The sequence below is a fragment of the Cebus imitator genome, unplaced genomic scaffold (assembly GCF_001604975.1).
Source record: "Cebus imitator isolate Cc_AM_T3 unplaced genomic scaffold, Cebus_imitator-1.0 Scaffold6, whole genome shotgun sequence".
Classification (NCBI taxonomy): Eukaryota; Metazoa; Chordata; class Mammalia; order Primates; family Cebidae; genus Cebus; species Cebus imitator.
Genome location: NW_016107321.1, coordinates 7,157,231 through 7,183,385, shown reverse-complemented (window position 1 = coordinate 7,183,385; position 26,155 = coordinate 7,157,231). Strand labels below are relative to the sequence as shown.

Below are 26,155 nucleotides of genomic sequence, written 5' to 3'. Positions count from 1 at the left end.
TGAAGTGGGAGGCAGTCACAGGTGGTGGCTCAGGATGCAGATGAACACATGAGTTCCAATGCTGACTCCTCCATCTGCAGTTTGCCTACCTGTAAAATGGGAATAATAGCATTGAGCTCATCCAATTTTGTGAGGATTAAATGACACAGTTCATGTAAAGTTCTTAGCACAGTGCCCAGCACAAAGTAAGGCCAGGTAGAAAAGATCAGCCAAAAACAGGAGAAGGTGGAGTAAGGCAGGTGAGGCTGCTTTTCAGAACTCTCCTGAGTCACTGGACACAGGAGCAAAGCTGTTATAATGTAGACCTTACCAGAAGACCTAGAGCCCCGTGAATCATTTAGAGCCTAAAGCAGGGCTTGGTCCTCTAATCCTTCAGCTAGTTTAATATTTAAATATTCTATTGCATAATTTTATGAATTATGTGGTGACCATAGAGGCCAGATTCACTATGTACCGCTGCATCTCAACATTCGTCTTTCTAAACAACAAATGGAAGATACCTCATAAGGCAACATTTTTCTAATCTTGGAGGCAAAAATGCCTACGTTTAAAGAAAAGTAATTTTCTGCTTCAGACCTTTAAAAACATGTGACTTAATTTAAAGTCACATGTTTAAATGTTAATAAAAATGTGATTAACATTTAAATTAGAAATTTCAAATTTCGACTGCACATTTCCATCTCCTTTCCACCGGATTCTCAAGACGCTCTCGGAGACCGAGGTTGGGATTCTTATTCCCCACATCCTGACCAAGCTGAGCCACTGTCTGCACAGAGCCTGTGACCGCTGCATGGAAAATGCAGAATCCTGGCTCTGGGTCCCCTCCCTGTTGTGCAGGCCTGGCCACAGAGCGTAATTTTGACTGGACTCCAGATCCACTCTTGAGGGCCTGTGTTAGAACCTGACTTCTGGGAGAGTTCAAATTCTTAACATTTTTGGACAAACATTTCATTCCTGTCCCCAGCAGCCTTCAAATACGGCTTTTGTAAATACTTTCCCCTCAATATTTCGGTGGAATTTTTGGTCCCTGTCCTATTGTAGTAATTCTCCAAGTCTCCATATTTAAGGACCCTTTGCATATTTGATCTCTTCTAGAAATTAAATCTTCCTCTAATGTGAGGAAAGGCGCAGTTGACTAAGCTCAGGGTGGGACCAGTGTTCTAACCTTTCTCACTGATTTCCTCTGCTGTCAGATACGGAATATAGCACCTACCCTCTAGGGCTGCCGTCAAGTTAAATGAAATAGTGCTTCCAGTGGGTACTCAGTAACTGGTAGCTTTCTTTAATCATTAAGAATATTGTTTTCGGCTGGGTTTGGTGGCTCACGCCTATAATCCTAGCACTTTGGGAGGCTGAGGCAGGTGGATCACCTGAGGTCAGGAGTTCGAGACCATCCTGGCCAACATGGCAAAACCCCATCTCCACTAAAAATACAAAAAAAAATTAGCCAGATATGGTGGTGCACGCCTGTAGTCCCAGCTACTTGGGAGGCTGACACAGGAGAATCGCTTGAACCTGGGAAGCAAACGCTGCAATGAGCCAAGATCGTGACATTGCACTCCAGCCTGGGCAACGGAGCCAGCCTCCATCTCAAAATATAAATAAATGGATGAATAAATAAATAATAAATAAAATTGTTTTCATTATTATTTAGAGTTTTAGGTCCACAAAATAGGACCATAGCTCCTTTTCCTGAGCTGTGTTCCCACTGGCCACTTTAATGGAACCTTCTTTGCCCACTTAGGATCTGAGGGCAGGTGACTTGCATTCCACCGTAGCCGGTACAGGATCTGACGGTGATTTGCATTCCACTGCAGCCTCTGGGGCTCTCGCCGGTATCCCATGGAGCTTGAGTGAAACCACCCCTGCCCCCCACCGTCTCTTTCTGCATGGGCTGGTCCATGCCAGTTGTTGTCAGCCCTTCGCCCTATCAGTATCTCCCAGCCCCCAGCCTTCTCAGAACGTATTCAGAAGTCCTGGACCCCTGCTTTGTCTTGTACTTGGCATGCCCAGAATCTCATGTTTTGCCAGCATTTGTCAGTGTCTTCACCTGGCACCTGGAATAGTGATCACTCATAAACCTACTAAACGCAACTGAAGACATTTCTTCCTTTACTTAATGCATAGTTACTGGGTGTCTGTCTGCTGCACACCAGGCACTTAGGTGCCAGGGCTCTGAAGGCGACTAGAAATGTTTCCTCCCCTCTGGGAGCCAGCTAGATGAAAGAGGACAGCAGGTCCACAGCTCACTGCAGGCAGCTCAGTGCCGCCAGAGGCATGGCCAGGGTCCCCCAGCTAGCTAACTTAGTCTCATTATTTTCTAGAATCTTCCAGGTTTTCCAGCCATCCCCCACCCTCAGTATTCCATTCACCAGCTGGCTCTTAGGGAGTAGCTCCTCCTCTTTTGATATGATTAGGCTTTGTGTCCCCACTCAAATCTCATCTTGAATTGTAGTTCCTATAATCCCCACATGTGGTGGGAGGGACCTGGTGGGAGGTAATTGAATCATGAGGGTAGCTTCCCCCATACTATTCTCATGAGAGTGAGTGAGTTCTCATGAGACCCGATGGTTTATAAGGGACTTCCCCCTTCACTTGGCTCCCATTTTTCTCTCTCCTGCTGCCTTGTGAAGAAGGACATGTTTGCTTCCCCTTCCACCACGATTATAGGTTTCCTGAGGTCTCTCCAGCCCTGCAGAATTATGAATCCATTAAACCTCTTTCCTTTATAGATTACCCAGTCTCGAGTATGTCCTTATAGCAGCATGAGAACAGACTAATACTTTTTTTTTTTTTTTTGAGACGGAGTCTTGCTTTGTCACCCAGGCTGGAGTGCAGTGGCATGATCTCGGCTCACTCTGCCTCCCAGGTTCAAGCGATTCTCCTGCCTCAGCCTCCTGAGTAGCTGGAACTACAGGCATACACCATCATGCCCAGCTAATTTTTGTATTTTTAGTAGAAACAGCGTTTCACCATGTTGGCCGGGATGGTCTCCATCTGACCTTGTGATCCGCCACCTCGGCCTCCCAAAGTGCTGGAATTACAGGCGTGAGCCACTGCGCCTGGTCCTAATACATCTTTTAAAAGGAATCCTCCAGAGATGCTGTGGTATAGAGACCACTCCCCTCTGGCAGGACCCAAACTTTAGAATCAAGGAATATGGCAAGAACTTGAAAGTGCTTGTTTAAAGAACTTCCCATCACACGCACCCCTAACCCTGCCATCCCTGGCTCACAGGACACCCATTCAATTTTTGCACACAGAAAGTATAGAAATAATAGTCTAATAATGGCTGTGTGGGGCTTCTCAGACGTGTTCCCTTGGGCCCCTAAGAGCTATGGCATGTGCTGGTTGCAGTCACCTGCTGTCTCCCCAGCTCAGCTTGTGCCTAATTCTTGCCAACTTTCTGCGCTGGACTGAATGACACTGGCCACCCCATTGGAAGGTAACTCTGACAGCACTTTAGCTTCCACTTCTCTGAACGCTTTCAGAGCTGGAGGCAAGAGGGTGGCTCTCCCACCAGGATGGGATGGGCCACCCTGTGAAGTCTCACTGCTTTTCCATGGCCCATTCTCATCCTCGACCCAAAAAGAAAGCACGCTGTATGCTCCCAACAATGGCAATCAATTCCTGACTGACATGAAAGCTAAATTAGGAGTAGGTTCCTTGGATCTAAGTAATATTTTAGTGTCTGAAAACTGTGTCCTCACCAAATAAGACAAGGAACTCTGTTTGTAGCCATGGTGTCGTATGTTGTTGCTGTTTCTTTTTAGTATTCCTAGCACCTGATACAGTGCTCGGGACATGGAAAATCCTCAGTAAAGGCGGTGTAGCATTTAATAGACAGGAGCTCAGGTCTGGAGACAGATAGAGCTGGGCCCCCATCCCAGCTTTGCAATACGTTAACGGCGTGACCTTGGGCAATGCACTTACTCCTGCAGATGTCCCTTTAATAGGATGAGACTGTGTTCAGCTACTTGACAAATATGTGCTAGGCTCAGAGTAGGGTTGGCAGACAAAAGTAAGTGAAAAACAAATGTGAGGCTGTCTTGTCCATTTTGTGCTGCTACAGCAGATTACTACGGACTGAGTAATTTCGAAAGAGCAGAGATTTGTTCCTTACAATTCTGGAAGCTGGGAAGTCCACAGCCCAGGGGCCTGTGTCTGGCGAGGGTGTTCTTGCTGTGTCCTCCCGTGGCAGAAGGCGGGAGGGCAGGAGAGTGTGGGAGGCGGAGAGGATCGTTCCTTTAGGAGGAACCCACTCCCGCAAAAGCAACGTTAATCCTAAACCACTCATGAGAGCAGAGCCCTCCTGTCCTAATCCCCTCTTCAAGGCCCCACCTCTCAACACCGTTGCACTGGGGACTAAGTTTCCAGCACATGAACTTCGGGGCACACAGTCAGACCGTAGCATCTGATTTCAGATAAAGCCGGAGCGGAGCTGATAGGACTCATTCGTGGGTTGGATGTGGGGGTGAGAGAAAGGGCAGGGTCAGGAATGATGCCTGGGGTTCTGAGTCGAGCAACTGGTCAGTCTGAAGGGGCACGTGTTTGGGGCGGGAGGACAGGATGTCCTCTCCGGGACAAGCGGAGTTTAAGGGCCAGTCAGGCCATTGAGCAGGAGTCTGTTGCTGAAGGCGAGAGGCGGCCATTCTGGAGGCATCAGTGTAGAGTTGGCATTTGGACCTTGAGATGAAAAGGATTACCAGCGAGAGAGGAAGAGAGTCCATGGAAAAAGACCCTGGGAACTACTGATTACTGGGTGTCGGGCAGAGAGGAGCACACAGAAAGGGAGTGGGGAAAGCATGCAGGCTTGGGGTGCAAGAGTGTTTGGTGGGCATTAGGCTGGTGAGACCACTGGCCCGAGGACTCTGATGCCTCCTGACTCCCCAGAGGCACCCGCCGAGCCTCTCAGACTCATTACCACCATAAACTCAACAAACACAACAGAGGGCATAAAAAACATTCACTACGATCACTTCTCAGTAAGCCTAGATTTTTAGTGGGATTCTTGCCACTAAAATTCCAGAAAAAGTTTGCCAGAAAAAGTATTCAACACAAGTTTCTAGAAAGAAACTGCCATTTGGCTCAGGGTACTGGAGAGCCAGGAGTGCATACCCATCTCTAAGAAGGCATTGGCTTCCCCAGAAGCCCCCAGGCTCCAGGAGCAACTGTCCCATCCACATCATCTGTGGCTTTCACTTCGGTAGTTACGCTGCCTCGGTCGGGAAAGCACAGCGTCACCACTTAGCTGTTATTAAACTTTCTAAGCTAAAAATGTGACTGGCTGCTATGGTCGAAATGGCCTGTAGAGTCTTGTGTGCCACAAGACCTTTGTGCATCGGGTGGGGTGTCCCTGGTGTTAACGATGCCTCCCGGGCCCTGTGTCCGTCTTTGCTGATAGGCAATTTTCACTTCAGTCAAGAAGCTCAAGCCCACCACACATAGGATTTAGAGATCAACTTTCCCAGAGTGAACTGGAGGTTACAACCCAGAATGTGCTTTTATGCCCCTGGCTTTCACTGTCATGCCCATTTTCTGTAGTCATACATTGAGAAGAAAAGTGATTTCTCAAAATGACAGCCTCAAAGTCTTAGGGAATTCTGGCTGGCCCAGATTTTTTCTTTGTGTGCACTTCGTCTGATAGATAGACCTCTCAGTGGACAGACTGTGTAGATCAGTAACTTGGGGAAATGAGGTGTGTTTGTTGTTAATATTTAAACACTGAATTTTTTTCAAAGCTGTTTTAGGTTCACAGCAAAACTGAGAGGCAGGTCCACAGAGTTTTCATCCACTCCTGCCCTCCACAGGCACAGCCTCCCCCATGAGCAGCATCTCCCATCAGAGTGGATACATTTGTTAGGATTGATGAACGTGCATTCGTACTTCATTATCATCCAACTTCCACGGTTTATTAGGGTTCGCTCCAGGTGTGGTACATCTGTGGCTTTGGGCAAACATATGATCAAACATATGATTGCATGTTTCTGTCATTCTAGTATCACACAATTTCCGTGGCCCCGGGTATTCTCGGTGATACACCTGTGCAGCCCTCCCCAGCCCCAGGGAGGTTGTTTTTCTGCAGGGTTAGCTTCTCCAGCCATGAGGGGCCGCAACACATGTTATCATGTAACTCACATAGGTATGCTCATACAAGTTATTCTCACTGAGTGTCAGCATCTTACAGGCCATCAGCTTATCACCACGCCAGGGAGCTCTGAAATCTCTCCTCAAGTCCTCTGCTCAGATCGGCTGTTTCTTGTCACTGCCACTGGCAGACAGCAATGATTCTCTTGCAGTTCCTGCGCCACCGCTATCATTCAGGTGTCCTCATGCCCTTTTCAAGAAAACAAGCTTGCATTTGACCAAAAACACAAGATGACTGATTTATGATACATGACCAGAAAGTCGTGAAACTGACTACCTTGCCTAACTTTATGTTTTGTTTATATGGCCACACCTCCTATAGCACTCCCGGTATGTTTTCAGGCACACAGAGGTAGATAAAATATGAAAGCTGGATGCAAGTTCAGCTCAGAAAACAGCCCAAGGAGAAAGCTAAGTCCTATGCCCAGCGCTGTCCTCCCCGGCGGCCACAGGCTGTCTTGTATGAGCGGGTGTGTTAGAATGGTGCTCTCAATAGAAGATCAGCTGATCAGTAAAGAGAAGCCCTTTGCCATTACTTGCAAGGGAAAGAACAAATCTCCAATGCATTGCAGACTTTGTGTGCAGATGTCCAGGTGAGAGGCTGTGGGTCTGCACTTAGGGTACCATGGGTAAACGTGTACTGATGCCCGAATCAGACTCTGTCATTTACAAAGTGCCAGAGGCAGCATATACAGTGGGAAGACAGAGCAGCTGTGAAAGACCTGACCTCAAGTTCTAGTTCCACTGCTTCTGAGCTGAATGGCCCTGTGCAGGCAGCCTCCCATCTCTCTAAGCCTCAGTTTGTCCATCTGTAAAATAGGGCAATGGCCATCATTTTCTTCATAGGAATGTTTTGAGGCTAAACGTTTTAATAAATATGATTGATATCTGCTGAACAGTTGTAACTGAGAACAAAGGATTGTCCCTCTGTCCTGTCCCAGGCCCCTTGTGGCCCCCCTCTATGGACATTTACTATGCAAAGCAGGTCACTTGACTGACATCCAGCCCCAGCCCAGCACTGACCATCAAGTGATGATGGTTCCCTCTTAAGGGAAGGTTGTTCAGTGAATGCAAAGCGGTTTCTTTTACCAAAGAGGGAAATCTTTACTTTCCAAAAGAAATGGGAATTTTCCCTCCTATTTCTTTAACTTGCCATTTGAGAAGAATGCATACGCTTTGTTTTTTCAAAAGAGTTACATTCTGTTGAAAGAATGATGATGTCCTTGAACTGTCTTGAAGTGAAGCATTTCTCTGAGTGGTTAATTTGGAAATATGCAGAATAATGTCATTGTGTTATATCATCAGAGTACTGGGTGGGAGGGGTGGGGCTCCTGCAAGTAAGAAGACATTTTATTAATTGATTTCCACTTTTTTTTTTTCTGCCTCTCATTTCAGAACGGTTTGATCACCACTGTCCCTGGGTAGGCAACTGTGTGGGGAAAAGAAACTACAGATTTTTTTATATGTTTATTTTATCTCTGTCTTTTCTGACAGTCTTTATATTTGCATTCGTTCTCACCCACGTCATTCTTCGTAAGTATGCTGGCGAAATCAGATTACGTATGTAACCATTTGCCTGACTTTGGTTTTCTGGTTTATTTTGGTTTAATATTTTGATCACTTCGGGCTCTCTCTTTGCCTTTCTTTCTCCCTTTCCCCTCCTCACTCTGGCCTGCCTCACTTTCATTTCTCACCTTCCTCCAACCCTCCTCCGTCCCCATCATCCCCCACTCCCCACCCCATCTTTCACAGCATCTTCCAGGGGTCACACCTGGGCCAGGCTGCGCTCTCACCAACAGTACCTTCTCCTTGATATGCACGTCCCTATTCCAACGTCAATGACCTCACTTTTTCTCCTGCTAAGGGGTCCCCTGGAAGACTCATCCCCACATTGGCATAAAGGACCATGAGCGGCAGAGATGACATTGAACAGTAGAGTTTCCTTCCTTACTGTGCTATCTCCTTATCCAAGAACAGTCACCAGCCACCCTCTCTAGAAAAGATGTCTGGGGAGAAAGACGAGGTTTTCTTGCACACAAATCTATATATGTTAAAAACATACATTGGGTAAGATGTTGAAGTATCTGCTAGAACATGGACTAACTTCCCCTGTCATATAAAGGAAGCAACTTTTATTAAAAATTAGATTTGGAAATAAATGATTTTAGTACATATTTGCCTAAGCAAATGGCATCTTTTCATTCCCCATTCTGAGGGTTGTAAGTTTGAATTTCTTTTGTCTCTTGGTCACTTTCCTACAATAGAAAGTGATGAGAAGGAAGTTAATTTGCATTGAGCTATAAACCGAGGCCCTTAAACCTCCATCACAGTACCAATAGTGCATTAAGCACTAGCCTTGCCTCTTCTCCGCATTCCTGAAGTATAACACCTCATTAGCAAGTCCATAGCTTCTTTCTGGAATGTTCCGTAAGTATCTGAATGGAGGTTCCACTTTCTTCCCAGGCCGCAGTGCTCAAACCACAAATGGTGTGAGCTCAAGCTCATATTAAGGGCACATCTTCCTCCCCTTCTCTTCTGGTGGAGTTTATATTGAGGGTGGGGGAAGTGGGGGGTAGGGAATGTTTTGCATTCATCCTTTTTGAATATTAGTCAAATTGGGCTGTTACATGGACCATCCCAAATTTTCATAGGTACTTTCAACCCTACTTCCCGTTCTTTCTGACTATAATCTTTCATCCAAATGTGACACAAATGTGTAATATGTGCCTGAGAGCCATAACTTGGTGTGCTTGCAAGAGGACAGTGGGCACCCGCCTTTGCCACACCAGCTGGGCAGGATGCAGACGGGGCACCCTCTCTATTTTCAGAGTCCTCCGAATGGCAAAAATGTGGCTAGGGTCCCATTTGTGCATTAATAGACAAAAGAAGCAGAGAGAACGAGTAGGGGATCATATGTTATTTTCAAAGAAGTAATTGTTACACAGCTAGGGAAGAAATACAGGCCGATTCTCCAGCACACACGTGGCACTGAAAAGCAGTGTTTCAGCATTATTATTAGTATTATCAGCATTATTTTGAGATGGAGTGCCACTCTGTTGCCCAGGCTGGAGTGCAATGGCAGGATCTCGGCTCACCGCAGCCTCCGCCTCCTGGGTTCAAGCGATTCTCCTCCCTTGAGTAGCTGGGATTATAGGCGTGGGCCACCACACCTGGCTAATTTTTGTATTTTTAATAGAGATGGGGTCCACCATCTTGGCCAGGCTGGTCTTGAACTCCTGACCTTGGGTGATCCTCCTGCCTCAGCCTCCCAAAGTGCTGGGATTATAGGCATGAGCCATCTTGCCTGGCCTAGACGTAGATTTTTATATCACCTTTAACGACTTCTAGATGCTTTTGTGTATATTATGGGATGGTATTTATGGCCTTGCCCCTGCGTTGTGGATATCAAGGGCCAGTTGTCACATGCTTAGTCGTATACATAAACTCAAGGAACACACACACACATGCTCATGGACTCACAGACACTCTCACACTCACACATACCCTACATACCCACACTCACACATGCTAATCATACTCATACATACCAATACTCACATACACTCACACGCTGTCATGCTCGCTCACTCTCACACCATTGCACACTCAGATGCTCACACATGCTGTCATGTTCACTCCCACTGCTGCACACTCACATGCTCTCACACACATACACTCGCTGACACACACATGCTCACACATGCTCACTCGCACTCACACTGGTGCACATTCACATACACACGCTGTAATGCTCACTAATACTCACTGTTGCACACACATACACGCCGTCATGCTCAGTCATACACTGTTGCACATTCACTCCCACACACATGCTGTCATGCTCACTCGTACGCACTGTTGCACACTCATACACATGCTGTTGTGCTCACCTATACTCAGTTGCACACTCACATGCTGTCATACTCACTGTTGCACACTCATGCTCTCACACACTCACCGTTGCACTTGCTGACACACACACTGCCATGCTCACTTGCACTCACACCATTGCACACTCACATACTCATGCTCTCAGAAATTCACATGCTGTCATGGCCACTCACACTGTTGCACACTCACATGCTCACACACACTGTCATGCTCACTTGCACTCACCATTGCACACTCACATACTCATGCTCTCATAAATTCACGTGCTGATGTGGTCACTCACACTGTTGCACACTCACATGCTCACACACACTGTCATGCTCACTTGCACTCACACCATTGCACACTCACATACTCATGCTCTCACAAATTCACGTGCTGTCGTGGTCACTCACACTGTTGCACACTCACATGCTCACACACGCTGTCATGCTCACTTGCACTCACACCATTGCACACTCACATACTCATGCTCTCACAAATTCACATGCTGTCATGGTCACTCGCACTGTTGCACACAGGCTCACACACATGCTGTCATGCTCACTTGCACTAACATTGCACACTCACTGTCATGGTCACTCACGCTCACACTGTTGCACACTTACATGCTCACACAGTGGCACTTGGTGACACGCCATTGCACACTCACATACACACATGCTGTCGTGCTCACTCACACTGTTGTGCACTCGCTCTCACAATCACAGTTGCACTTGCTGACACACCGTTACACACACAAACACACATGCTGTCATGCACAGTCACACACCATTGCACACTCATATGCTCTCACACATACACACGGTGACATCTGCACCTGCCACCACACTCAGGTTGTAATGTGCATTTCACTTTCAGCTTCTCTAAGGTTTCACTCACCCTGGCTCCACCAAACTGGATTTTACTTAGTCTATGTTTAAGTATTGTTAATCTCTTCTTCTACACAAAAGTATTAAGAATTTACCTGCCTGTAAGTTATTGGAATGCAAAAGCAAATAAAGCTTTTCCTTTTCTCTTGTTCGACACCCCCTCCTTAATGACCCTCATGACACGACCCCACCACCCTATCTATCCACCCTATGTGATGCTTCAGGAAGGGCACAGGGTTTACATGGCTCCTGTTACCCACTAAGCCTCAGAAGACATTGGCACAGGCAGAGGGGAGAGCTGTCATCTGGGTCTCACTCCTGGGTCCTGGGCTCTTAGGGGAAGGACTGGACTTCCTTCTGTGGCCTCCAAGATTCCTGGGAAGGCAAAGTATGGATTTCCTTGGAGAGGAAGGAGAGTTTAGGCAAGCCGCACAATTTGGGTGCAGTAGAGAAAGAGAAATCATTTCTTTTGGTTCCTCATCTGCCTCAAGGCTGCGTTTGCTCCGTGCGGCTGCACAGGTGCTTGCCACTGTGCCCTTTGGGGCTGGCAGAGATGGAGGAGGAAGGCTTAAGTACCATCAGCTCCTCCCCACAGCCTTTCCCACCCACTGTGTCCCACAGCTTAGACACATGGGCCATGGGCACAGAGGTAAAGGGACTTTGGGAAGAATAGGGAGCCAAGACACTCTTCACCCTCCCAGGTGGTCTCCCATAGTGGGACACATGGGGACACAGTGACCACTCACCCCCTGCCACCAAGTCCCACAGTGCACCCATGCCTGCGGTCAGATGCCACAGGGACACCATAGCACCCATCTATTGTGTCATTTCCTTGCTGCCTGAGGGCTGGATTATGTCCCCTGAGGCTCAGTGGCTTCCCACAGCACAGAGGGACCTGGCACTGCTACCCCAAGATGGGATTGTTAAGACTTCCTCTGTATTTTTATTTTTAAAAGTATGATGTCAATGCATAAAATAAAAACTGCTTTCTGTCAGATGCTTCTTTATTCAAGCCCCTAAAGAAATGTCTTCTTGCATAAGACAGCTCATATTAAAATGTCTAAAACCCAAAAGAAGTCTAGTAAATTTCAGCTTTATGACTGTTTACTCTGGATGCAGAAAAAGAAGTCTTTCATATGCTGTAGCCTAGTTTATAGAACTTCCAGGGTCAAAAGTTAACAAATTTGGGAAAACAGAAGAGAAAAGATAGCATACAGTATTCTGTTTTCCTATTAAAGTGAGAAAAACAAAGGAGTAATCAGAACTATAATTTATGGGAAAGTGCGCAGACATCCATCTGCTTTTATTGAAAAATACCCTGCAGATGTTGGGCCCAATTATGAATCCTCCATTTTCTTGGTGAAAAACTTTAGTGGAGCCTCAGTCTCTGATCAGTAAACTGGGTGTCGTAGCACTTGCAAAATATAATGATTTAATTGATCTTTAGCCACCTATTACTTTTATGTAGATGAGAGAGCGTTCAGCATGAAGGCTGTTTATGTCTGCATACTAAATTTTGGTTTCATTCCCACAGGTTCCCAGCAGACAGGATTCCTAAATGCCCTTAAGGACAGTCCTGCAAGATATCCTTTGTGGTGGTTCTGTTTACACAATGCTAACGTGTTGAGTATCTGGCTGACCTTCTACGTGCTCACCCCCTCATCTTCTGGCCTTGCTTCTCATATATCTTATTCCAGAGAACTCCCTCTTATGCACTGGCAGGAGTAGCAGCTTCGGAATACTTCCATCCCTGAGTGACTCAGCCTGTTGAAATCCAAGTGCTCTTTATTTAGCTAGGAAGCCAAGTATGAATTCTTACCCACCTCCAGAAATCAGCATGGATTTGTGTTCTGTCAGGTCAGTTTGGGGAGAAGTAGGGCTGTGGGCTGCAACTGATCTCATTTTGATCGCCAGGTTGTCCACACAGAACATTTAGGTACGCCCACGTGGGGGTCGCGTCCTGATATGCAGTCTCCAGGTGCAAATCCCCAGACCCCTGTGTATCCATTCTGTTGGGGTTACAGTTTGCCATTTAGATCACTATATTATTTCCAGGAACAGAACACCCTTTTATAACCCTGGATAGATTAAAGATGGTCAATCTCAAGTCATTTGGATGAATGAGGATGGTTTCCCAACCTCCCAAGCATAGTATTTTGAATCTTGAAAGAAAAACATGCACCCATGAAGTGCTTGAATGAGATCTCATCCTTCCCGGGGGTCACAGGCTTTATACAGAGTGGTGTGGCATCAGCCCATGGGACCCCCTGACCTAGCTTGTCAGGGACCCAGTTCTTTTTCTTCCTCATATAATCAGGTAGACTAGACTTGAACTCCTCATTACTCTCTAGAGTAATTTTTATCTTGAGGTAGGAAATCCTTCGTTTTGTTTTGTTTTGTTTTGTTTGAGACCAAGTCTCACTCCATCACCCACCCAGACTGGAGTACAGTGGCGCCATCTCGGCTCACTACAGCCTCAGCCTCCCAAGTAGCTGGGGTTACAAGTGTGTGCCACCATGCCTGGCTAATTTTTGTATTTTTAGTAGAGATGGAGTTTCACCATGTTGGCCAGGCTGGTCTCAAACTCCTGACCTCAAGTGATCTGCCTGCCTCGGCCTCCCAAAGTGCTGGGATTACAGGCATGAGCCCATGCCCAGCGAGGTAGGGAATTCTTAAAAAATGAAGAAATTTAATATGATATATGTATCATGTTCTTAAAGTCAGCCTGCCATGTCCTGTGTGTTTGAGAGGGGGGAGGTATTTAGATAGTTCTAAAAACAAATGTGTTCCTATAAACATTATATGTCTCCGTAATAGATGATATCTCTTTTTCCGGTACCTCTGTGTTTGTGGGCAGCATAGGATGTTGGCTACAGATCCAGATTCTGTAGTCAACTAATACTTTTTAAACTCAGATTTGTACTGTGGAATAGGACTGGGACATGTGGAAGATGTACAAAGGGGACTTGGAGAATGAATTCAACAGATAGGTCCTGTCTTCTATTAATGATGTGGGAAGAAGTTGACTGGGAGGAAAAGTGGCCCAGGGAATGAATGAGACCATCAATACTCGTGCTATTAAGAACAGGTCCAGTGAGAAATGTCCTCCGTTCCTCTCCCAACTCCACCAGGGACGACATTCCCCCACTGTCACCTCTCTGTGCCCTTCTATTTTCAGGGAACATTGTTTCCACAAAGCTCATAGCCACACCGCCTCTTCCTTCCTAAAGAAAAGGCTTGCCTATGTCTCATAAGGAACCAGTTGTGTCGTGAAAGCATGCTGGTCACATTGTTTTATAAATCTGTCCCAGAACTGGCATTGGGGTCCAGACTGCCACCTGGAAGGTTTTCTGGAGCCTCACATTTGTGGCAGCTTCAGCCACCTCCCCTCAATTCTGCTCTAGCACCTGTGCCTCCCTGAGCTCCTGTGCATGTGCAGGAGGCCTGGTGCACATTTCAGACAAATATCCATGACAGGAGTGCCTCTCAGCTGGGAGGGGGAAGCGCTTCGTCGCTGCTGAGAAAGGCTGACCTTGGAGCCTGGCCATTCCAGATGCTTTGTGTCCGGCCTGCTGGCGACCTGCTGCTCCGTGTGTGTCCACTTCAGGTGGAGCACGGAGGGGCTGTGTGTGGAGTGGCCTTGTTGTTGCTGCCTGGTCTGTAGCAGAGCTCCCGACACACCTCCCAAGTCCTGCATCTTATCCTATCCAGATCCCAGAAGGACTCTCATTAGAGACCAAGGAGGCAGTCGTGAACTGGGGTCAAATCTTTTAATGCTCGCAATTAATTATGAGGTCTGGAGTCATTTCTTAACCCTTTTGTGTCTCAGTTTTTTGACCCGCAATAGTCAACCACTGTGTACTTGACAATGATATGCTGACAAAGTCAGTTATTCAAAAAATACAGGAGAGACAGCTCCAAAGCACGGCTTCCATGCATAGCCAGAAGGATTTCAAAGAGACTCTGCCAGACCTTCTTTGAGAGCACACGTCTGCGCGGTGCGTGCTGCGGCTGGGCTGACAGTCTGCAGAACCAGGAACACGGTATCCCCCGAAGGGCACAGACCAGGGCTGCTGTTAGGAAGGAAGCCTGGCAGTACCATGCTGGCCATGCCAGGAGCCAGCGGCAGGAAGGGGTGTGGGGAGGGAAGGGAAGAAGAAAGATGCTCTTACTCAGGCCAGAGCAAACTTCATTTTCCCCTAAAAATCATTCTCAAATGGAGGTAAATAGTGTTCCCTATTGGCTCAGTTTTTGAAAATGTGTAGAAGTCTCAGCTGCTGCCTTTCCAAGTAGTGTTTCCGCATCTGGGTGCTGACTGTCCGCCCACAGCTCTCTGCTCCCCCCCCGCCCTCCCCCAGCTGGAGTTCCTGGCACCTCTGCCATGCTCGGGGCTGGGCAGCCGCAGCCTGCCGACTGCTTGCAGATCCCTAAGCACCCAGACGCCGGCCGCACCACCAGTCAAGGCCTTCCAGAGTGTCCGCTCCTGGTGCTGCTGCCCCGAGCAGCCAGGTCGTATCCCTGAAGGCAGCACACATCCCTCGTTGCACACCCCGTGGGTTCCAGTCCAGTGGGCTTGGCTTTCTCTGCTCCGGGTCCCATGAGGCTGCGGTTGCGGTGTCGCCCCCCAGAGTTGTACCCAGAGGCTCTGGGGAGTCCTCTTCAGGCGGGCTCAGGTTGTTGACTAGGTTCATGAAGTGGGGGGCTGAGGGCCTCGCTTCCTTGCAGGTTATAGGCAGGCTGTTGTCAGTCTAGAGGCCTCCACCGTCCCTGCCCCAGGCCCCTCCGTCCTCAAAACCAGACGCTGGGTGGAGCCCTTCATATGCCCTGCGCCCCTCCTGCTGCTCCTTCATCCCACTTCTCCACCTCAGCCCAGAAACCTCTCTGCTTCCAGATATTGGCCCTCAATCATATTTGAGGCTAATCTCCCAGCTCATCTCATGGTGGATAACCCTCATCACAACTGCATACTCCCTGTGTCATGTTGGGTAAAGTATTCAGGGGTGCCAGGAAAGAGGCTGGGGACATCTCCGGGGAGGCCGCCATTCTGCCCACCCCAGGCTGTCAGACAGGAGGTACCCCAAGAAGCAGGCACTGGAATGCAGGTGGATTGGAGAGGGATTCCGTCTAAGCCCATCCGTGAAGCTCACTGCAGGCCAGGTCACTTGATGGATTTAAACACGCGCGCACTCGCGCGCACACACACACCTACACGCACACACACAGTGCTGTCTATCCTTAGATTTGTGTGTGTATTTTTAAGCCCTCATATATATATGTGTACATAGCTATAGATGCACACACACACATATATGAGGATGTATAAGTGTGTGTGTGTCGTGCATGCACACACACATATCTGTATCTGTATGTCTGTCAATAGGTAGAGATGCACACAGACATGTCCTCCCTGGAGTTCCGGCTGGAAGTGCTCACAGGCTGCCTGGAAGGCCCTTGCTGGCCCACACCACTTGCAGGGAGGCTGCTCATCCTCGCGTAGCTCCTACTGATTGGCTTCCCACTTGGTCTTATGGCACCTCCAAGGACCCAGGGTTTTCTGATGGGCTCCTGCCTGCGAAAAGGAGACTTAACTCTAAACCCAAAATACCTCAGGGCCACCAACAAAAAGACCCTGACAAAACCCCATTCCTCTGGGAGAAAAGTGGGGGCCAGAAGCAAGGTCCAGGAAGAACCAGCGACGCCTCTGTTCCCAGTTCAGGAGAAGTGAGCAGCGCTGGTAGTGCCCCAGCCTGGGTCTCCTTCGTCCTTTTTGGAAGCAGGAGTGAGTTTCAAGAACATTAGACACACACCCACATTGCAAAGCAAGGTGCTGGGTGCTTTAACGTGCAAAGCACATCAGCATTTCTTCTGTGTCACTGACACCCCTCCCCTCGTCAGCATTGTGATTGCCTAAAACTTCTCTGTTCAGATGGGGGCTTTCTGTTTGAAATATGTGCTTTGGAGGAGTTCCTCCTCCAGTGAGTCTATTAAGAAGGATTGTACGGATGATTTATCCCAAGTTTGTGTTCCAGAAGGATAAGCATGCTTTGGGTGCTGCGGGCTTGCCGTGTCTTTCTGAAAAAGCATTTGCTCTGGTTCATAGAGAACCATGTGCTGAGTAGGGCTGGATCCCATCAGCACACCTGTTGGCATTTTTGGTGCCTGCCTTTCCCCTGGACACCTGTGACTTTGGAGGTGGCATAGGGATGCCAGCGGGAACTTACACAGTGAGGCCCTGTGGCTCCTGAGGAAGAGTGTGGCAATCTCAGCAGCCACTCAGGGTTCTGGCCCTCAGGTCACAGTGACTGGGGTGCTAGCAAGGCAGATGGGTCCTGCTTGTCAGTGTGATAGGGGATTCTAGCATCAGAGAAATGCTAAACTCAGGACCTCCCAGCCCCCTTCCACTGCCGAGATCCTGAGAGCTTGAGAGTGTCTGTTGGGGTGGTTGGTTTATGATGGATGAGTTTGATCTGGGGCATGCTCATTAAAGCTGTCCTTTGATTCATGGACAGCTGCCCACAATTCATCCTCTCTAGACCTGTACTCCATCCAGAGCAAGAATCTAAAAGTCCCTAGCTCTTAAAACTGAAGGAAGTTTCCCAGCTGAATTGCCTGAGCACAGGACTGGCATCTAGTGGAAGCTTTGCAAGTGATCTCTGCAGTGTTTTCTCAGGCAAGACAATAACTTGTATTTTCACATTTTTGGTGACCTCATATCTAATCTGACCATGCAATAAAAAATATTTTGATGAGAAATAAGGCCACAGGCAAAGGTTTCTCACAACAGATTTATAAAATATCCAACTAAAAACAGTGTCATTGAGGAAGTGAGAGAGATTAGAAACAAAAATGGCTAATACACAACCATCCGAGATGCCTGAGCAGAAATATCAGTGTAATGATGGAAACATTGATCAACTAAAAGCTCTTTATCAGGCCCACGTAAAACCCAGCAGAACTTTAGGAGAAAAGAATTGAGCAGCTTCTACTGTAAGCCCAGACTGGGTGGTATCTAGTGCCAGGGTGTGGCCAGCCCGGGAGGAGAGGGAGGGAGGAGAGGGAGGTGGAGGCAGGGGAGTAGGGGAGGCCCTAGATGTCTGTGGATAGAACGGCTCATTTTCAGGTGCTCGGCAGGCCCCTTCCCAGTCTGTACTGTCAGCCCTGCCAGGGGTGAGAGATAGCACAGGGTGCCCGCTGCTGGGATGCAGCCTTGGAGGGTGCACTTCCGGCTTAGAGTCCATAGTCGGTCCTCCCTCCCTCCTCCTCCTCCCTTCCCACCTCCCATTGCCTGCACCAAGCTCCATTTTCTCCCTTTCTTCTTTGCATCTGAGAAGCAGAGGCAGTGGGGAGGGGGCTCTCAGGTCCTGCGGCAGTGAGGTGGCTCCCTCATACCTTGGACAAGAGCCCCCTGCCCTTCCCCAGGGACAGAGACGAATGGAGAGACTTCTCAAAAATAAAAGATAAAAAAAGGGGGGGAGCAGGGCACTCTGTCCACACAGCCAGGCATGTTCAAACAAAGGAGATCCACTCAGCAACTATTTCCTGTAAAATCATTTCACTCAACATCCACCATGGGCAAAACCTGCCAGGTGGGGCCTGGAAGGGTGAGGGCGGGGAGACGGAGCAAGCGCACAAATGCACAGGCTCGCCCTCTTCTGCCGGCAGCTGCAGCTGCACAGAGCTGGGTTCTCGCTAGGATTCCTTATGCAGAATAAGGCTTGGATGCCAGGAAAAAGACACAGCCTGGCCTTGGGGTGGGGCATCCTGCAGGGACATGTAAACAGGCGGTTCTCAGGGCTGTGGGACATGGGTGGGTTCTAGTGGGGGACATGGAGGGAAAGGTCCCAGGCGGTTCCCACAGTGGGAACAGGGCCTGGAGGATGGTACCAAGGGCTATCAGGAAGGAACAGCCCATCTGCAGGGCCACAGCTGGCATGCTGGCATTGTGCCCACTCCACATTGGGCAGGGTGCCCACCAGGGCTGGGCATCAAAAGGAGGCAGGGCTCCCCATCAACATGTGGTCTGCCCTGCATCGTGTGAGCACATCGGTGCACTTACACACCCAAGCGTGTGACGGAAAACCGGAGCTGCTGTGACAGCTAAACCCCAATGGGATGAGGGCAGGCGTGACAGTGTTGAAGACTAAGGAGGTGGGGTCCCTTCATCCCCTGCATGCTGGTGGGTGAATGACATCATCAGAGCTGGGTTGTGATGCTTGTTTTAAAGAACACTTATCTTTATTTTATTTATTTATTTTCGAGATGGAGTCTCGCTCTTGTCGCCCAGGCTGGAGTGCAGTGGCGATATCTCGGCTCACTGCAACCTCCGCCTCCCAGGCCCAAGCTATTCTTCCGCCTCTACCTTCCAAGTAACGGAGCTCACGACCACACCTGGCTAATTTTTTGTGTTTTTAGTAGAGTTGGAGTTTCACCATGTTGGCCAGGCTGGCCTGACGTCAAGTGATCCATCTGCCTTGGCCTCCCAAGTGCGGGGATTACACGCGTGAGGCACTGCACCTGGAAAGAACATTTATCTTGCATCAGAGGACACAACAGAATGAAACAGTTGTTTGTAGAGGAAAAGCCTGGCGGGGTGGGGGGGATGTTAGTGGCAGGGGACAGCTCAGTAGGGAGAAGGAGGGCAGCTGGATCCGTGCCTGGGGAGGGTGAGGGTGGAGGAGGAGGAGCGTTCTGCCAATGGAGCCCAGGAGAAATGGCCATGCTGGACGGGGATACAGCTAGTGCTGGTTTAGGGAGCAATGGTGAGTTCTGTCTAAGATATGTTTATAAAAAGAAACTGAAAGTTAACACACTTCGCCAGGGGTGGTGGCTCATGCCTGTAATCCCAACACTTTGGGAGGCCGAGGCAGGTGGATCATGAGGTCACGAGTTCAAGACCACCCTGGCCAATATGGTGAAACCTCATCTCTACTAAAAATACAAAAACTATCTGGGCATGGTGGCATGTGCCTGTAGTCCCAGCTAGTTGGGAGGCTGAGGCAGGAGAATCGCTTGAACCCAGGAAGAGGAGGTTGCAGAGAACGAAGATCACGCCACTGCACTCCAGCCTGGGTGACAGAGTGAGACTCCGTCTCAAAGAAAAAAAAACAAGGTCCTCTCTTTAGTTACCTGCATGTAATATGAAAGGAGGAAAACAAAAATCAGCTGCCTGTCAATGAGAATGTCGCAGCCTCATAGGAAATGTTACCCGTCAGGCGCCTGTCAGGGAAGCCATGTGGTGATGCCGCCTGGGCTTCTCCGTTTCTCGGAGGCGGAAACCCTCAGGAACATGTGCTGGGGATCCCCGGGGCCCTGGGCCTCCCTGAGAAAGACCCTGAAAGGTGAAGCCCTGCTCATCCACAGTTATTTTAATGTAACGTAGCATTAACATCCAATTAGAGGGATTACAGCCGTTTTTAATCATGACTTATTGTTCAACTCTCTCAAAATATGGAGGGTCTTCTGTGGTTGGTAAATCAAATGGTAACTGATTCTCCATTTGCGGAGGCTGAGACAGAAAGCATTTTCATCCCCAAGTTCCCTTCACTGGACACTGACCCATCTGAAAAGCACAGTGGCCTAATACGCGTTGTCTGTTTTAATGGAATGTGGTAGGAGGCTTCAGGTTGGCCCACAGAAAGGACACCACAATGGGAAAATCACAAAGGCAGCACAAGTCTTTGTTAACCTGCCCATCCTGATACCTACTGATCCTCAGAAAGACCCCAGAAAGTAGGTAGGACAGGTGCCCCTAGGCTGCTTACAGCTGCAGCTATGCTGAGAAGTTAATGACTTGCTCGGGGGTGTCCAGAGCTAGAGCCCAGTTCTCCCAACTACTGCCCCTCTCTCTCGCCAGGGGACTGAGGTACTTCCTGCTGCCCCTAACCAGTCCCACTGAGGGAGGGTCAGGAAGAAAAAGCATCAGATCGTGTCTCATAAGATCACAGGGTGGGGAAGAGGTTGTTTGTTTTTTCAAATCAACCAAGTCCTACAAGAACGTATGATCATTGTAAAAAATCCCCAATGGTCCAGAAATACAAGAGGGAAAACGGAAGTGCTGGTCTTGGCCCCTCCTCTGTTATGCTGCAGGAATCCTTGCCGGGTTTGGTGTGTCCTTCCAGATGGTCTTAGAGTTGGAATACATCCGTGCACATGGTACACATATGCTGATATGGGGGTGGGAGGACTTGTACCTAAAAAGGACCCTTCTTTTTGCATGGTTCCACAATTTGATTTTTTAAAATATTTCCTGGAGACGTTTCCATGACAATATATAGATCTACCTCATTCTTTTTTTAAGTTACTTCATAGAACTCCAGAGTGTAGATGAGCTGTAGTTTAGTCTCCTGTTGATGGATATTAGATTTCTTAATTTATTTGACTGTTCATGAAATGAAGTAGTGAATTTTCTTGTGTGTATCTCTGTGTGCACGTTACTCTGTCACTAGGACTGACAGGTTGTGGCATCTCTGAGTTGAAGCAAAGCACTTTTAAGTGTTGATACACACACCAAATGCTCCTCGTAACAGACTGGGCCAGCCCGTGCTCCTGTGTCCCCACACATTTATGGCACTGGCTGTGAACAGTCTTGTCATTTTGGCCAATTTGATGAAAAGAAAAAAAATTACATTCTTTTAATTTCCATTTCCTGGATAATAGATTGTACCTCTTTTTACACTCGTGTGCCTCTTTTTTTCTTATCACAATGTATATGTCCATGTATCAATTGGGTTATTTATTCTTTTTCTATGAACATGTAGGAGTTCTTAATGTATTCTCAGTAACAATAATAATCTCTTAAGTATCCTTTGCCAATCTCCAAATCCAACATTTAACTTTACTTTTTTACACAAAAATGTTTATGAATGAACACAACATGACTCCTTGGTTTGTGTCTTATATCCTCACCCCAAAGTTACGTGAATGTTTCCTTAATTTTCCTCAAATACCTTTATATTGTGTTTCCTACATTTGGTGCAGTAACTTCTCTATCAGGTGGTTTTGTGGATCTGATGCAGGCTGAAGTTCGAACTTGATTTTTTCAAAGTGTTTAATGAAGTGTCCCAACGGCACTTACTATTTTACTATTCTATTCCAGCAGGTCTCAAATGTTTTGGTGTCAAGACTCCTTTACACATTGAAAAATTATGAAGGACCCCCACAGAGCTTTTGTTTGTATATATTTTGAAGGTAGGTAGAGAGATAGATGGCAGATAAATGATAGATAGATAGATAGATAGATAGATAGATAGATAGATAGATAGATGATAGAGTTATTCATCATTTTGGAAATTACAACTCAAAAATTTTAAAACACAAGAATGCACAGGCCCACACTGTATTTGAATGACAACAAGGATGTCATCTCCCTGCCATTCTGGAATCCAGGGAATTCTGGACATGTAACATATGTGGTTCTGTGATCTCTCACCTTTTATGATCCTCCAAATACTGAAGCACCCTAACCATTCTGGCCTGCACAGCCTTCCTCCCTTACATAGCTTCCTGCTGTAAACAGAGCCCCTATTCCCTTAGGGCAGGAAGCCCCTGTTCCTCAGTGTGGGGCTGGGTGCATAGTAGGACACAGAGCCAGCACTTCTGGGATTCGGCAGGAACTCGAGAAAAGGGTCTCTGCAGAGCAGCACTCTTCAGAGCTTTTCGATTTCATAAACGTTTAGGGAGTCCCTCAGTGTGCAACCTCTTAGGCTAGGGCTGTGGGGAATTTGAAGCCATCCCTCTGGCCACAGTGGGGACAGACTGTCTTAGCAGGGATTGTGGGGGAGACAGAGGCACAGCGGTAGCTGCTATGATTTGAAACCCGTCCTCGATGGAGTAAACAAAGTCCTGGCTGCTTATGAACTTGGCTTCCAGTAGTTGGATTGTTTCCTCTCCTTTCTCTTTCTAAAAAAAAACAAAGAAAAGAAACAGTAAATGGGTTTCGATACCTTTAAAAGAAATTTCTATTTCTTGATCTTATTATGGCATAGATATTTTCAGCATATAGCTAGTGGGCCAGTGAGGAATGTGTGTCTGGATATTTGTGTCTGAGTCTGAGGGTGGATGTGAAAGGGAATGAACCATGTAAGCTGCTACAGGTTCACGAATCCTGGACAAGGAGCGCCCTACCTCCCCCCAGCAGAGGCTGGGGTCAGTCTAGGACCACCTGCCCCTTGGCAAGAATTAGGAAAGGGACCAGCCCAAGGCTCTTCTGTCATCCCAGGAGAGCAGACTTCCAGTGTTCAAGTCCTGGCTCTGCTATTTCTCAAGCAAATTACTTCATTGCTTTCTGCCTCAGTTTCCCTATCGGTTGAGGGGGAGTCACACTTCTCCCTGGGTCACTCTGAGGTTTAAGCAGAACAGTACCTGACACATCCCAGTGATGCCAGCCACTGTTATGAATGATGATGATGATGGTTCCATAAGACCTACTGTGGGGGAGTGACTGCTGGGTCCCAGGGTGAGGCTCGCACAAGCAGGCTGCATGTTGTGTCTCACCTCGTACGTTGGATTCATGTCATTTTGATACAGCTGCAAGCTGAGAGTGGGACTGCATTCTGCAATTTATAAAATGTTTCTAAAGCACATGAGATATTAACAGAAAAGCTGCCCAGGCCAGGTGGCTCACGCCTGTAATCCCAGCACTTTGGGAGGCCGAGGCAGGAGGATCACCTGAGGTCAGGAGTTCAAGACCAGCCTGGCCAACATGGTGAAACCCCGTCTCTACTAAAAATACAAAAATTAGCTGAGTGTGGTGGCGGGCACCTGTAATCCCAGCTATTCAGGAGGCTGAGGCAGGAGAATTACTTGAACCTGGGAGCCAGAGGTTGCAGTGAGCTGAGATTGCACCACTGTACTCCAGCCTGGGCAACAGAAATGAAACTCCATTTCAAAAAACAAAAAAATAGAAAAGCAGCATTTTTTGTTGTTGCTGTAAACCTTTAGAATTCTGTATCTGATGGCTGCGATGCCTCCTGATGAGAGAAAGAGCTGCAGCCACTTTCAGTCTGGGATCCTCACTGCTTGTACATGCCAGGTTTCATACGGTTCATACATCAGAATGTTATATGGATTTTGACGTTGCCATCATTCTACCTGGATCGTAAACTCTTGGTGACACATAAGTATTTCTGGGATTGCAGTTTGGCTCTTCGTGTATTATTCAGTAAATGAATCTGGTTCTGTTCGTGATGCTTTTCTCCCCTTGGCTATTGTTTGTTTCCGTTCCATGTGTCCCCTCCTCTTTCTGTCTCTTGTCTTTTCCTTCTGGCCGGTCCAAACCCATCACTAGTGTCACCTCCCTCACACAACCCAGCTTTCCTGACTTGGTCTTCCCACTGGCTGCCTCGATGGGTTCCCTGGACTCCACTCCACCTCTTCTTTCCAGCCAGTACTTGACCTGAATCCAATGGGAGTTGGCTTCCCAGTCTGTCCCCTCTTGGCAGGGGGAAAGTGGGTAGGGAGAGGGGCCTCTTTAGTCCTGTTCTGTGGGAAGGCATTTGAGAAAGAGACCGTGTTTGGGCCACCATCCATGTGTCCCCATGTGCACACAGAGCCCCCACCATAGCCATTTACCCAGTAGGAGTTGCCCAGGCTGGCGACAGCTGTGGGTAGGGATTTGCTTCCCTGCATCTGGTCCCTACAGCTCCCTGCTACTGTCTCCTCCTAGAGCAGACCCAGTGGTTTGTGCCATGTTGAAAGACAGCCAACAGGCAGAAGGCCATTCACTCCTCCTGTTGCATGCAGCCCTGGTGGTGGCACTGGTTAACCATGGCCCAGTGGATCACGGCACTGCACTGGTCATGTGCTCAGCCCTCTGGTCTAAAGATGAACTATCTCCAGCCTGGAGAAGATAATCACTGCTGGGTTCCAGCGTGATCTATACGGCATTCATCCTCAGATGCATTAGGAGAGCACGAGCGTTTATTTCTCCAGCCTGTAATGTATCCACAGGGGACGCAACATGTATGTGTGAACTCCCAGACCCAGCATGAATGGATTTTTCCCCCCGAGAAATATCTGTATCTTGTAAATAGAATTTTGTAAACACTTGTGGGACAGAAAAATTCTCTGACCTTTTCAAATTGCCACACTTTTGGGTGATGGATATCATTTGCTGAAGAGCACCAAGGGCTTTTTTCCTGTGTGTTGGATACCTCTTGGGGAACTCTTGACTTCCTCTCTCTATGTCCTGTGAGAACTCATGGTTTCCCGCTGGCTATGGTCAGGAGTTGTTGACTGAAGGGCTGGGAAAACTCCCCCAGGTAAAAATAACCCTCACCCTGACATCACTCTGAGAAATGCCGCCCCCGGTTCAGGCGCTGATCTTCTCCTTCTTCACCTTCTCTGTAAGCAGAGAAGAGGCCGTCCCCTAAGGGAGAGGGCTTTCTGGGCCCCAGAAGCCATTCTCAAGGCAGAAGCCTGTTGGCACTGCAGTCCTCAGTATTCAGAAGCCAACATTAAAGTCTGTGATTGATGTGTGAGTCAATACGTCATCCTTTCACCCAGAGCCTGAGCTGCAACCAACGCAAAGCGGGGTGCCTCCTGACTAGGCTGCCACAGCCATCGGCTCCAAAGTGAGGCACAGGAAAAGGTGAAGGTGCAGGAGGCGTCAGAGGAAAGAAGTGAGTGGGTGACACCCAGGGAGCCCTCCAGTCCTCACGGTGCCACAGAGGCTGCTCTGTGTTGGGGAAGGTGACACCCCTGCCCTGACGGAGGGCTCCCTCGGGTTACAGGGAATTCCTAGAAGAGCAGGAAGTAAGGCAAGGCCAGGCTAGAGAGAGGCCAGCAGCCTGGAGCCTGCGCCCGGGGGTGTTTCGGTCCTAAGCCTTCATCACTTCCGCCCCTGGGCGGTCTCTCACTTCCGCCCCTGCGAGGTCCCTCACTTCCGCTTCCTCCTTGACTCGGGTCACCGTCCTGGAGGCCGTGGTGTGTTTCTTCTCTGTCTGGTCCATCGTTGGCCTCTCAGGATTCCACACCTACTTGATCAGCTCCAACCAGACGACGAATGAGGACGTAAGTTCCTGACCACATGGGACACGGACGTGTTCTTGGGTGTTTAGCAATGGAGGATGAAAAGGAAAGGGGGGGCAACTTCTCCCATGCATCCCGTTCCGGATGTGAGCCCCTGGGAACAGAGGCGGCGCCGTGGAAACTTCTCCACAGGCCATTCTGCACGCTTCTCTACTGGGAATCTCTACATTCGCTTTTTTTTCCAACCACATTCATTAGTTACTAAGATTGGCCAAATG

At 48.3% G+C, this 26,155-nt stretch overlaps 1 protein-coding gene across 4 annotated transcripts in view; it reads left to right on the top strand.

Annotated features, from left to right (window-relative positions):
* ZDHHC14 (zinc finger DHHC-type palmitoyltransferase 14) overlaps positions 1-26,155 on the top strand; it is a 305,991-nt gene that overhangs the window by 247,248 nt on the left and 32,588 nt on the right. For all 4 annotated transcript variants that reach the window (XM_037741941.1, XM_037741934.1, XM_017538670.2 and 1 more), the window contains exons 4-6: positions 7,543-7,680; positions 12,445-12,493; positions 25,817-25,919. In XM_037741941.1, coding sequence (XP_037597869.1) covers positions 7,543-7,680; positions 12,445-12,493; positions 25,817-25,919 — 290 coding nt within the window. The remainder of the gene's footprint in view (positions 1-7,542; positions 7,681-12,444; positions 12,494-25,816; positions 25,920-26,155) is intronic.